At 36.3% G+C, this 12,881-nt stretch overlaps 1 protein-coding gene across 1 annotated transcript in view; it reads right to left on the reverse strand.

Annotated features, from left to right (window-relative positions):
* Positions 1-226: 226 nt before the first annotated feature.
* LOC140151399 (integrin beta-1-A-like) overlaps positions 227-12,881 on the reverse strand; it is a 52,667-nt gene continuing 40,012 nt past the window's right edge. Inside the window, exons 18-24 of the mRNA XM_072173728.1 lie at positions 11,798-11,879; positions 11,365-11,474; positions 10,204-10,296; positions 9,124-9,250; positions 4,762-4,878; positions 3,810-4,000; positions 227-3,356 (exon numbers count right to left, since the gene is read on the reverse strand). Of these exons, the coding sequence (XP_072029829.1) occupies positions 3,294-3,356; positions 3,810-4,000; positions 4,762-4,878; positions 9,124-9,250; positions 10,204-10,296; positions 11,365-11,474; positions 11,798-11,879 (783 nt within the window). The 3' untranslated portion in view covers positions 227-3,293. The remainder of the gene's footprint in view (positions 3,357-3,809; positions 4,001-4,761; positions 4,879-9,123; positions 9,251-10,203; positions 10,297-11,364; positions 11,475-11,797; positions 11,880-12,881) is intronic.

A 12,881-nucleotide genomic window follows, 5' to 3' on the forward strand; every position in this document is an offset into this window, starting at 1 on the left:
GATCCGCATTGTAGAGGTATATTTTAAAACTACAATGTATAAGGTTAATATACATATAGAACTAACATTAAACAAGAACTGAATAGTTGGAGAAAAATTGGTTTCCAAAATTGTACTCTCAAAGGCACATTCCCCTTAAAGTACCATCAACTGACAGCAGAACCCGTAATATATTTTTACTTTTATCATTTTAACGTATAATATTTAGTCATACGCACAAACGAAGTTGAATTGGCCAGACGATTTCCGATGACAAGGTAAATATTTGCCATGATGGACAGAAAGCATCAACAACTTTAATTTTCCCCGCCGCGTAATTACGTCAAAAATGAATGATAAATGACTTGCTTACATTTATATTTCCCCGGGGAACCATCGATATTGTAGAAATGAGAAGCAATAGACATTCGGAACACAATCCCAAAATCCTTTGTAATCGATGCACCTGGCGATGCACACATCGATGCGTCTGTCGTCGCAGAAAGCAGAATCTTGGACAACTATCCAGTTACCACGATAGAATTGCTCTATTTCGTGTGTTAATTGGATAGTTGACCAAGATTCTACTCGCTGCTCCGTCGTCACTGGCACTTTCAGACATGCGCAGTGACGATCTTAAACGATGTAGATGTGAGGATCAGTGTGACGCACTACTACAGACCATGTATCAACAGTCAAAGTCCCCGTTCATTGTATGCTCTGAATTCTCGCATATTCATGAGGGCCGAGAGTTCGATCGTGCCGTGTCTAACAATCACGCCAGCGTTGCGTGCCTTCGCATATACGCAATAGACCGTAAAAATACGCTGTAAGGGCGTAGCAGTTTTGCCTGTCGCATTTCATGGAACAATCGGCCCTCATTATCGGCTGATACTGAAATTGTGACTGTTTGTACGCGGTTTGTTATCTTTTTCGTCCATGGTGTGGCGTATTTGGGTTACTTATATAAAGACTTTCGGGGTTTACAGAAATGGTCAATGCGGGGGTCAATGTCATGGTAAAAATTCCTGACTCCAGACCAGAAGCACTCGTTATTGACCCCAGTTGATGATCCAAACAAAAAGTATGTTTTACTTACACGGAAATAAAAATGAATGAATGAATGAATGAATGAATGAATGCGTCACATTTTGCGTTGAAATTTTATTGAATTAATTAATCACAATAAGTGTTTCCAATACAAGGCTTCTGTGACGATGTTCAGTATAAACAGACAAACATAGATTACTTAATGCAAGTAATATTATGAACTATATACCTACTATATTGAACAAGCAAAATAATATTTTCCGGCTTTTTGTGTATCGTTATTGAAAGTATGCGCAGTCCCGCTGTATTTCAAATGAAAAGGGCAAACAAATAATTATGTGGAAAATATTTAAACTTCATCATTTCAAATTAATTAATTAATTGAATAATTATAATTGCACGAGCAGGGAAATGCACTCTTTTTGTGTGGAAAGACATATAATAAATTATAAATAACAACAACAACAACAACAACAACAACAATAACAATAATAATAATAATAATAATAATAATAATAATAATAATAATAATTATAATAATAATAATAATACACTCCATACTGCTACTAATAATGACAATAAAAGTTATAAGTCGGCTTACAAATATAATATAATATAATTTATACAAACAATACGAAAGGCATAAATCACAATGAGATAATATAATATAATTTAACAAAGTAACAAAACAAGATATATACCGTATATATATAATGTGGGAATACGGAAACACTACTCCCGATTCCATAAAAAATACAGTACTAATATTATCCAGTTTTGCACAATTTAAACATATCCCAATTCTAATCCTTTCGTTGGAATTAACTGGTAATACGTTCAAAATTTTATATCTTGGTATTTGTTGCCAAAAGAGGGACACAAACATGCAATTTTGCACGTTTGCTTACAGTTGTACGATGCAATTTACCACCTTTTCGTAAAATGCAAGCTTGCATGTTTTCTTACAATTGTACAACCTAAGATATTACACTTACTCTTACTATTTCATGGTCAAATTAATAATTGGATATAAAATAGAATAGAAAATGTGTCTGATTAAAAATAAATCAGTGGATAGACTTATATTAGACTAGTCTTGTCTTTATGCTCGATACATACAAAAAACACAATAAAAATATTTTCATGAAAATTTTATTTGTATTGCCACGTTTAATTTAAAAAAATAGTACTGCATTTTGTATAGTCCATGAAAGTGTATCCCTTTGATAAGTCTAAAATCAATTATTTAACAAAAATATAATGCTTCCGGTCTTTCCAGATCCGCTCAGAACACAATAATACAGAAGAATAAACAAACAACATTTGATAAATTATATATACTTTAAAGACAATCTCGTTCTGGACTTCGGTCGTCATCAGATACCACACGTCTTGCGGAGCCCAAATTTTCTCGTAAATCTCTCAACTCTGCCGCCGATAAATGTTAATAAATAACCGTACTTACTAGTTTTAAGGGTAGACGCGGTATTGTTGGTCGAAGCAAGTAACAAAATCGATTTTCATTATCTAGATCAATATATTATTGAAAAACAACACCTTGATGTTTTGCAAAAGTTCATTCTGCAAATCACTTTGAAAACTTGCTTGCTTTATTGTTGTTACTGAGTTTAAAAACGTGTTGTTGTTTCAGTCCTCTTTACAACATAACTCAAGAACCAGAGGACCTACAAAAGTATATCTGTGGTATTTGAAGTCTTCTACACACTCACTATGGAATGATCAATGCAATTTTCCCCAAAGCTCACTACCATTCGCAAGATGCTGTGAACTACCAAATCGCAACAGTTTAAAATAGTTGCTAACCTTAAGAAGGGTCTCAAAACACATATCTTTCACTCTTGTTGATTATTGTTAAATTTATGCTGCCATGGTAATTTGTGCGCCGTAGTCTGAAATGGCGCAATATAAAATCCCAGTGTTATGGATGTATGGGTGTATGTTTGAGTAAGTAGTTTTCCACTGTCCTATGAGTCGGGTAAAAAAGAGAGGTTTTTATTTTTGATATTTTTTAAAGGTTTTAAAACATTCTGACCCATCCTCACAGAGTGTAACGGACGCCACTGTAAAGAGTTTAAGATTACGTTTATAGGAATAGGTAAGCATTATGGCAGATGGCCAGATTCAAGAGTGGATGGACATGAGATTAGTGTTCAAATTACGGTTAATATAGGATGGGTGGCATCCGTTGCTCCAAAGTGGGTGCAATTGATAATACCCTCTAATACTTGTTCGCTAAATCAAAATTACATTCCAAACCTTGGATTTTGAATTGATGTAGTTGGAGAAATGAAGAGTGGATTCGTATTCTATAATAAAAACAAAAACACAAACACGATTAGCCTCAAAACATTTTTAGAAATCTGTGTTTTGAAAACTTAAAATATATAAAAATGCCAAAATTGGACTGAGGCACTTCTGCAACTCAGGTCTTCTTATATATCATCGCAAGCTCGAAATAGTAACAACCCCTAGCACTCACGCACCAGAGATAGAATAATAACTGTAGTCCGTATGCCTTCCTCTAGACAGTAAAATCAAATCAAAGTTTGAGATTTTCAAAACACTACTATTCCTTGTGTCATTTCCTTTCCTTTATATACTTACCACCATCATATTTAAAGATACAATAAAAGCAATATCTAAATTATTGCCTCCAGGAAGGTGTTATACTTACCGCATTCTAATACTTGCCCTACCGTCTAAATCGTAATCCCTAACTAACCCTAACTCTAAATGATTATGTTGTTAATGTTACTTACCCCACTAGTTCGTGATTCTCTCAGTTCGGTCATAAATCTATTAAATTCAACCCTCTCCTGGACATAAATGGTCAATTTGATAAGGGCTATGAGTAACAGTCCTATCACTATGATTACGGCAATGATTCCTATTAGGAACCATCTCCAGTTCGCTGTGAAGAAATTGCCTTCACTCTTGGTCTTTAGGCATTCTAAGAAGAAACACAATTTGATGTTAAATATACATTATTACTGGCAGCTTAAATTTCCGAATTCCAAAACTAAAGGCTGCTTTAGGTTCTACCTTTCGGTGCAAAAAGTAATATATAAAGAAAAACTCTTTTAACCCACAACTAGGACTACGGTGGACTTGCAATTGACAGGATCTTGGGGGTTCACCTGAATCCATTTTTTTATGTTGAGCATAATCTAGGCATTTTATCTAGGCATTTTATCTCCTACAGATTTCTAGGAGATAACGCTGACGAAACTTCGGCCAGGCACTAGTGACCGGGTGAACGAAGGGGGTCGCCGTAGATAGCAGGTCGGGGCAATATTTACAGGACAGTCAAGTGTAGCTAACAATCGGGCTTATTACCCTGATCGGAACCGACTGTAACGAGGTTTTTTTAAGTCAAAGAGACAGTTCATGACGTGAACTCAGAGTTCTTGACGAAAGACTCGGTATAAAAAAGAGAAACGAGGGGGGAAATAAAAGTAATGTGTACTGCAGAATGGAAAAAAGAAAAATGAATACTAGTATTGGAGTGGGCTTTGAAAATGTATTGGGGATAAAGGAAGGGTCACACATATCGTGCTTGTTTTTGGCTTTCCGCTGCGATTTCTGCTCAAATGAATATGATATTACTTTCATGTAAGCGTACTCGGAGTGAATTTAGTATCAAGTCATAAGCAATACGTGTTATGTGCTATTAGAATTAAAAGAAAAAAAAAGAATATGTCAGGAAATTACCTTCTTCTTTCTCAATGTAAACTAAGTAAGTACCATTGTCTGCGGTCTCGTAAGTATAGGTAATTGTGCAGTTATCACCGGCAATATATTGACATATCTCTCCATTGGTTTCAGTTTCTATTGTATTCAATTAAAAAGTAATCATCTTCATGTTAGCTGTTCATATCATATACCAAAGAAATCTCAAATCATTGCGAAAGAATTTTTGGTTGTTAGAGTGTAATTGAAGTATATTGCCTATCATATTACCAAATTGCCGAGCAGCATCGGACTGTGCATTTTGTTCGTTAAAAAGAGAATATAAGCACCAAGTATAAAAGGAAAACGAGCAAGGTACACCAACTTGATGTGGGGAAACAAGTAAAATACAGACTAGACAATATGCAGGGGGGGGGGGCAAAACCAGCAAATGTAGGCATAGGAAGTAAGCAAAGTTCGATAGCCAAAAATTACCAGTTCCAAGGCTCACAAAGTGCTAAACCTGCAAAAACAACAAGGATCAATGGTAATACAAAACTGCACTAGAACATGTGATGAAAATCACTGTGCATATAAACAGACACGCTAAACCAAACATCCAGAGTAGGCACAAAATAAGCAAAGTTCGATGGCCAAAAATTGCCAATTCCAGAGCCCACAAAAGTGTCAGGAAAACAGTACACTGGAAGTGATGAAAATCACTGTGTACATAGCAGTCAAACACTAAACGGACAAAAAACAACCGACGTTTCGAGCAGATAAACTGCTCTTCTTCAGGGACAGACAACAAAATATAAAAGCAAACAACAAAAACTACATGCTGTAATTTAAAAACAAATTCAAGTCAAAAACTGAAGGCAAGTTCAAATAGAACTCAGTAGCAAACAAGATAAGCTCAGAGCAAAATAAGCATGTCTTACTTCAATGAAGCACAGTTTACTACAGTGAGAAACTGGAAAGCATTATGTAAATAAGCACGACCACAGGACAATAGGGTATTGTCCTAATTGACAGGAAGTAGATGTCAAGAGGGGTCGTAGTCAATAGAAGAGGAAGAGAATGAATAGAGGGAGATAAGTGGGCCAATGTCACTCAAATTTAAAAGAGAAGAGTCATGCATATTACAAAACAATTATTTTAAATACAGATAATGTTAAAAAGAGAGAAAAAAAATACAGCAAAAATTGCTGAATAAAACACAAGTTGAGGAAAGTCTCAAATATTAGAGTGTAGTATGCATACAGAAAGAGGGGGGGCATACCAAGTCAAGTCTTCCAAGTCAAGTCAAGCATACCAAGTCAAGTCTTCCGTACAGCTTGGCTTTCCGGTTGAATCGTATCTGCTCCTCTCCCGAGACGCTTCAGAAGAGAAAAGATGAACTTGAAGGCTTTCTTAAGGCCAGAGGTTATCCTGGCTCTGTTATCAACAGGCAAATCAGCAAAGCTCTAGAGATTCCTAGATCTGACGCTCTAGTGCCTCGTACGCCAGACTCTGATAATCCAGAACGCATTCCTCTGGTCATCACTTACCATCCATCGCTTCCTAAACTTTCTCAGATACTTCACAAACACTTGCGTATCTTGCATTCTTCTGATAGATGTAAGAAGGCTATTCCCAACCTACCCATGGTCGCTTATCGCAGAAGTACTAACATCAAGGACATGATTGTACGTTCATCCCTGCCTCCAGACCAACCTCCTCCTAGAGGCTCTATTGCATGTGGATCTTGTAAGTCATGTGAACATGACCTCCACCCGGGCCTACCTGTCAAACATACTAAGGAAGGATCGTCTTTCACTAGTTCTTCCACAGGTGAAAGCCATGACATCCACAAACACATCAGTTGTCAGAGTGAGAATGTGATCTATCTCATCACTTGTGCTAATTGCCAAGTTCAGTATGTGGGAGAGACTGGTCGTAGCCTGTCAACCAGACTGGGTGAGCATTGCGCCGATGCTCGCCTTAACAGAAATACACCAGTAGCCAAACATTTCAACCTCCCAGGACATTCTGCTAGTCACATATCTGTCATGGGTATTGACAAACCCCACAGACTGACACGTTCATGCGAAAGAAACTTGAGAAAGACTGGATCTCTAAACTTAAGACAACCCAACCACTTGGCTTAAATGTTAAAGATTAACGTGCCAGTGTATCCTTATTTGGCCTATGGATCTTACTTGCGTCAACACATGTATTTGACATACATGTACATGTAGGCCTACATGTTTGATGGGTCAACTCACATGTGGCTTTCACACCACTGTAGGCCTCCCTCCTTGCTTGCTTGTATAGACCTTTTATCACTACCTATTTTGGCATATTTCATGTCAATTTGTTACGGTATTTCACTGTTCTTTGGTTTTAGTGATTTGTTGGCTTTCCATTGTCATCTAAAGGTCTTTACATGCACTGTGAATTGGTTTTATCATGCACGGTCCACATGAGCTCATATGCATTTACTTTATCTGTTTTTCTACTTCCAAACCTACCCCCCCTTTTCTGCATGCATACTGCCATTTTATTATATATGTGACCTTCCTCAACTTGTGTTTTGATTCAGCAATTATTGGCTTTTCACTTTTCTTAACACATGCATTATGCAGGCCTACATGTATAATATTTATTGCACCACGCATATCTTTTCGAATTACTTTTCATTTACTACTGGATCTACATGTATTGTACATGCTTGATGTGTCAATTCACATTTGGCATTCTCACTGTAGGCCTCCTTGCTTGCCTATGTTTTTCCATCTTTTAGTAGACCTTGTATCACTACCTATTCTAGCATATTTCATGCTAATTTGTAACGGTATTTTACTGTGCTTTGGTTTTAGTGATTTTTGGCTTTACCACTTCACTGCAGGCCTATCCACATGAACTGCATTTACCCTTTTTTTTTTCCCCCCCCTCTTTCTGTATGCATACTACACTCTAATATTTGAGACTTTCCTCAACTTGTGTTTTATTCAGCAATTTTTGCTGTATTTTTTTCTCTCTTTTTTAACATTATCTGTATTTAAAATAATTGTTTTGTAATATGCATGACTCTTCTCTTTTAAATTTGAGTGACATTGGCCCACTTATCTCCCTCTATTCATTCTCTTCCTCTTCTATTGTTTACTACGACCCACTTGACATCTACTTCCTGTCAATTAGGACAATACCCTATTGTCCTGTGGTCGTGCTTATTTACATAATGCTTTCCAGTTTCTCACTGTAGTAAACTGTGCTTCATTGAAGTAAGACATGCTTATTTTGCTCTGAGCTTATCTTGTTTGCTACTGAGTTCTATTTGAACTTGCCTTCAGTTTTTGACTTGAATTTGTTTTTAAATTACAGCATGTAGTTTTTGTTGTTTGCTTTTATATTTTGTTGTCTGTCCCTGAAGAAGAGCAGTTTATCTGCTCGAAACGTCGGTTGTTTGTTTTTTTTCCGTTTAGTGTTTGACTGCTATGTACACAGTGATTTTCATCACTTCCAGTGTACTGTTTTCCTGACACTTTTGTGGGCTCTGGAATTGGCAATTTTGGCCATCGAACTTTGCTTATTTTGTGCCTACTCTGGATGTTTGGTTTAGCGTGTCTGTTTATATGCACAGTGATTTTCATCACATGTTCTAGTGCAGTTTTGTATTACCATTGATCCTTGTTGTTTTTGCAGGTTTAGCACTTTGTGAGCCTTGGAACTGGTAATTTTTGGCTATCGAACTTTGCTTACTTCCTATGCCTACATTTGCTGGTTTTGCCCCCCCCCCCTGCATATTGTCTAGTCTGTATTTTACTTTTTACTTGTTTCCCCACATCAAGTTGGTGTACCTTGCTCGTTTTCCTTTCTGTTGTTTATATTCAAGGTATCCTCTTGTATCATTTATTGATCCTTGATGTGTTTTGTGTCCTCGTCCGTTGGATTCACCATTACCCACTTTTTTTATAAAACATTAATCTATTGAATGTTTTCCGGGTATAACCAGCTAAATTACTCCTTTATAGTGTGACACTCACATATCAGCATGCATCATTTAAATTCTATAGAGAGGAGAATGTCAACTTAACTGTGAAGTTTTATTTGAAATTGACACTTACGAATTATATAGAGATGAAAGTAAAGTATGCTTTAAAATTCCCGCCCACTTCCCATGTATATCTATCACAATTTGTTGTTGTGGATGCAAATGCTCCTGCTTCCACTGTCTTTGGAATCATGTAAAAAACATTAGTCAGAAATATTCAGACGGGTTTGGAATTGTGTAATTGTGTAATCTTAAAATTATTAATTAGATGTTAAAGCTTGGAATTTGGCAAGGGATGCAGGGAAACATCGTACGCTTATACGGTATCATCAAATCATAAAGTTCCTATGATTTTCAGCCATGCTTACCGTTGATGTAGTCAACAACTTTAACTGATACTTGACACATATGGCACATTTCATCGCTGTAAGATCCCGGATATGTTATAGCACAGAGAGCACATTCTTGAAAAGAGGAACACATTCCATTGCAGGTCTGAAGAATCATGAAATAGAAATGGAAGCTACATGTAGTACTCAAGAACACCAAGATGTAACGCTACACTTTTAGAAGGTTTAGTTAGTGTTGATATCCCGAGACATTTCATTATAATTATATAATATTGTATAGATGATTCCAACTTTTGCAGCTTAGGTAATGCCTTTGTTTTATTATCATATTATGATATTTAATGTTTTGGCAATAACCCCATTGTTTTATTATAAACATGGAAACTGATATTCACAACTAATCTCATTGATGCAGTCTCCCAAACATTCCAAAGACTCCCAAACTTTGAAGACAAAAAATAATGTACTAATCTTTTTAACATTAGGCAAACAAACTTTTATTCCTAGGAATAAATCGATAGTCTGAAAACATCGGTTCAAAGATCGAATGACTTGCAAGGTCGAAAACCAACGAAGATGACGCTTAAACTGTAGCATGAGCTGTAGCATGAGCGAAAAAGTAAATGTCCCTCTAAAACAAAATGTGGTTCAAAGTAGTATAAAGGTAGTTGTACCATCCACCTTAAGTTTTTCATCCAGCATAAAAAAACATGACTGTTTAAGATGAAAAGAGTAAGATATTTCTTGGCGCATATCAATTTTGTTACCCAAGCATCTTACTCGGAGGTAGGACCGACCATCAAAAATACCATAGAGGGGGAGGTGGAAGCCCACCATAGGATTCTATAGTAAAATCCATGATTTTTATCTGTAAAATTAGTCCAAGAGATATTTACTTTGTACTTGGTAGTTTATAGGTTGAAATAGTCATTTCCTTTGAGGATTAATTTATCCACGTTATAAAGGTAACCATTTATACCAGTTTGTTAGGAAAATGTTAATAAAATATGGATTGATTTATTGATCATGTGATGTCTGATGCTTTATGTATGCTTTTACAACACGTTATCATTTTATGTATATGAAATTTAATCTTACCGCGCAATCTGAGCATGTCGGTCCCTGAAATGGTGAATCAGCATTACATACACAGCTGCCGCATACACAATTTCCAAAGCCATTGCAAAGAAGCTGCAAAAATATTGAAAATGATAATAATAAAGAAATGCAGAAAACCATCGTTATTGTTGTTAAAGTTTTCTTTGCTGTGGTTGTTGTTGTTGATATCGATATTGATTGGGCGTATTGTGGTAATGTTAGCTAATGATGGTTGTGGAATACTCGGTGATAATCAACTATATAAACGACGAAAAAGTATCACTTATCATCCCATGATAATGAACTTGCCACTCGGATGTATCCTGCTATTTGATCATCACAATTATATGGAACACATGTGATTACATAACCCTGGCTGTAAACAATAAAGAGACGCCTGCGAAATGGCTACTTTGTGCCTTTTTCGGATAAAAACAACGATAATCCATTTATAGCCATCAGGTTTTTAATTCGTCACCAAGGGAGAAGATTATTTAGAACGTGTTTGTAATCAATGCGTTATAAGTGCGAGATATATAATGCAATCTCACGCAGTCGTAGCTCGCTTTCGGGAAAGATTATTTGCCTTTTTCCTTGTTTTTGTTCTATAGACCACTTGACATCATTGTTTATCAACAAAGGCGAAGGACTGGTCTATCGATATGCTTGAACGAACCGCTACACTGTTCAATGGCTCTCTTGTAGGGACCTACTATATGAAATGTGGAGGGCGATTTAAAATGCACGTGCCCTGAGCAAACTATGATGCGTACGCACACTGCAGGGCAAAGAACAATGGAAATTGCCATAATTCGCGTTCATACTGCCGGGCAGTGACCTCACATATCAAGTGGTGTATACATGCAATGCATACATATACACCAATTTTCTGAAGTAGTACTTTAATAATTGGATCAGAGCGCAAAACATTAAATAAATACAAATGTAAAATCTGGAAAATTCTATTCCAACTGACCAGCAGGGAAGCAAAGGATGGATCCAAAAGGATACAAAATGTCGCACAAGTGTAAATATAAAAAAGCAAAAATATGACACAACATTAATGGTTGAAGGTCTGTCTCTAAAAATCACTTAAATATTGCGGAGCATTTTCCTGTAAACACGTGGTTGTTGTTTGCATTCTTGATATTATGCACTCACCCCACTTGGTGTTTCACAAGCATCTGTGCTTTTAAGACATCCACATGCAGAACCTTCATATGAAGGCTTACACCGACATTCTCCACATACACACGTGCCTTGGTCCTCGCCTGCAAATAATTGCATATCAGATTAATGGTCAGTTTTTCCTTCAAAAGTATTTCGCAAGTAGGAAAAGCAGTTTAAGGTATAGAAATACCAGACATTTTGTTCGAATATGTTGCGGTTCATGGCTCACGCCCGGGGTTCACAGTACACGGGACCAACGGCTTGACGCCGACCCAAACGACGAATCACTATCATGGTTCATTTATCTAAATGGGTTATAAATTTACCATGGACGACGATCATTCGCAGATACAAAATGATCTTGCAGAAGATGTTTCTAGTTGGGTATATCGATGAGCATCATCATACTCGTGACAACACCTACCTCCACAAAGTTGCCCACGGTCTTTTCCGCATGAGAAGTTATCGCACTCGCAGTATTTTCCTGAAATTACTTGAGTTGGGTCCTGAAATAAAAATAGATGATGAGTGGTGTGCTACCTGAAAAATATGTATTATAATAATAGGGCAAATATTCAAATTAAAAAAGCTTTGTGGACGAGTTAATTAATGTTAGAGCCAGACAAAATTGGAACATCGATGTTTTTGTTGTATCTCTAAAAGGCCCTAGAACATATCAAATAAGCAGAAAAGGTCGCTTATTGGTCGATTCTGGGTAAAACCCATACCAATGTATTCCTAGAAATAGAAAAGCATAGTTTGACCTAACTGCGATGTACAGTTCTTAAGTGATAGGCATGAAGGTCAAATGAGAAGTTTTGGTCTCCATAGGGTAAAAAAATAAAAAAATACTCCGATTTTGATCAGGATTTTGATTAGGTGGTCTCAAATTGTTCCGCTTGTAACACAATTTTTAATCAAAGAATAGTTTATCATATCTCAGGTGTTTTATTACCTGGGTAACATCACAAAATAAGTCAAAGTTAATATTCAGTGGGCTTTGACTTTTTTTGCCCTGTTACCCATGTAACAAAATACCTGAGATATGGGCATATGGCAAACTATTCTTTGCCTTAAATGTTTTTCCAAGCGGAACGATTTGAGATTAATTTTTTATCGTAATCGGTGCATTTTTTATTTTTTACCCATGTGGAAACCAAAATGTGACATTTCACCTTTATGCCTAACTCAAAAACTATATATCGGAGATAGGTCAAACTATACCTTTTCTGGATCCTAATAATGAGAGGAATACAATCAGATGTTTTTGTTGGGTTTTTTTAAATCCAGATTCGCCCAATTTTGACATTATTTTGTGCCCTGCTTTAGCGGCCATTTTTGTTTTATGCAAATTAGCATTTTTTTTTCAAACTTCCTTTGTTCTACTTTTTGATATATTGTTCACGAGGGTGCTTGGAGACACTAGCAGTAAAAAACATTGGTGTGTCAGTTAAACTGAAATTGACAAGTGTATTGTTCTGTCATTCGTTTTTCTTAAGCTTTCACAT

Source organism: Amphiura filiformis, chromosome 4 (assembly GCF_039555335.1).
Source record: "Amphiura filiformis chromosome 4, Afil_fr2py, whole genome shotgun sequence".
Classification (NCBI taxonomy): domain Eukaryota; kingdom Metazoa; phylum Echinodermata; class Ophiuroidea; order Amphilepidida; family Amphiuridae; genus Amphiura; species Amphiura filiformis.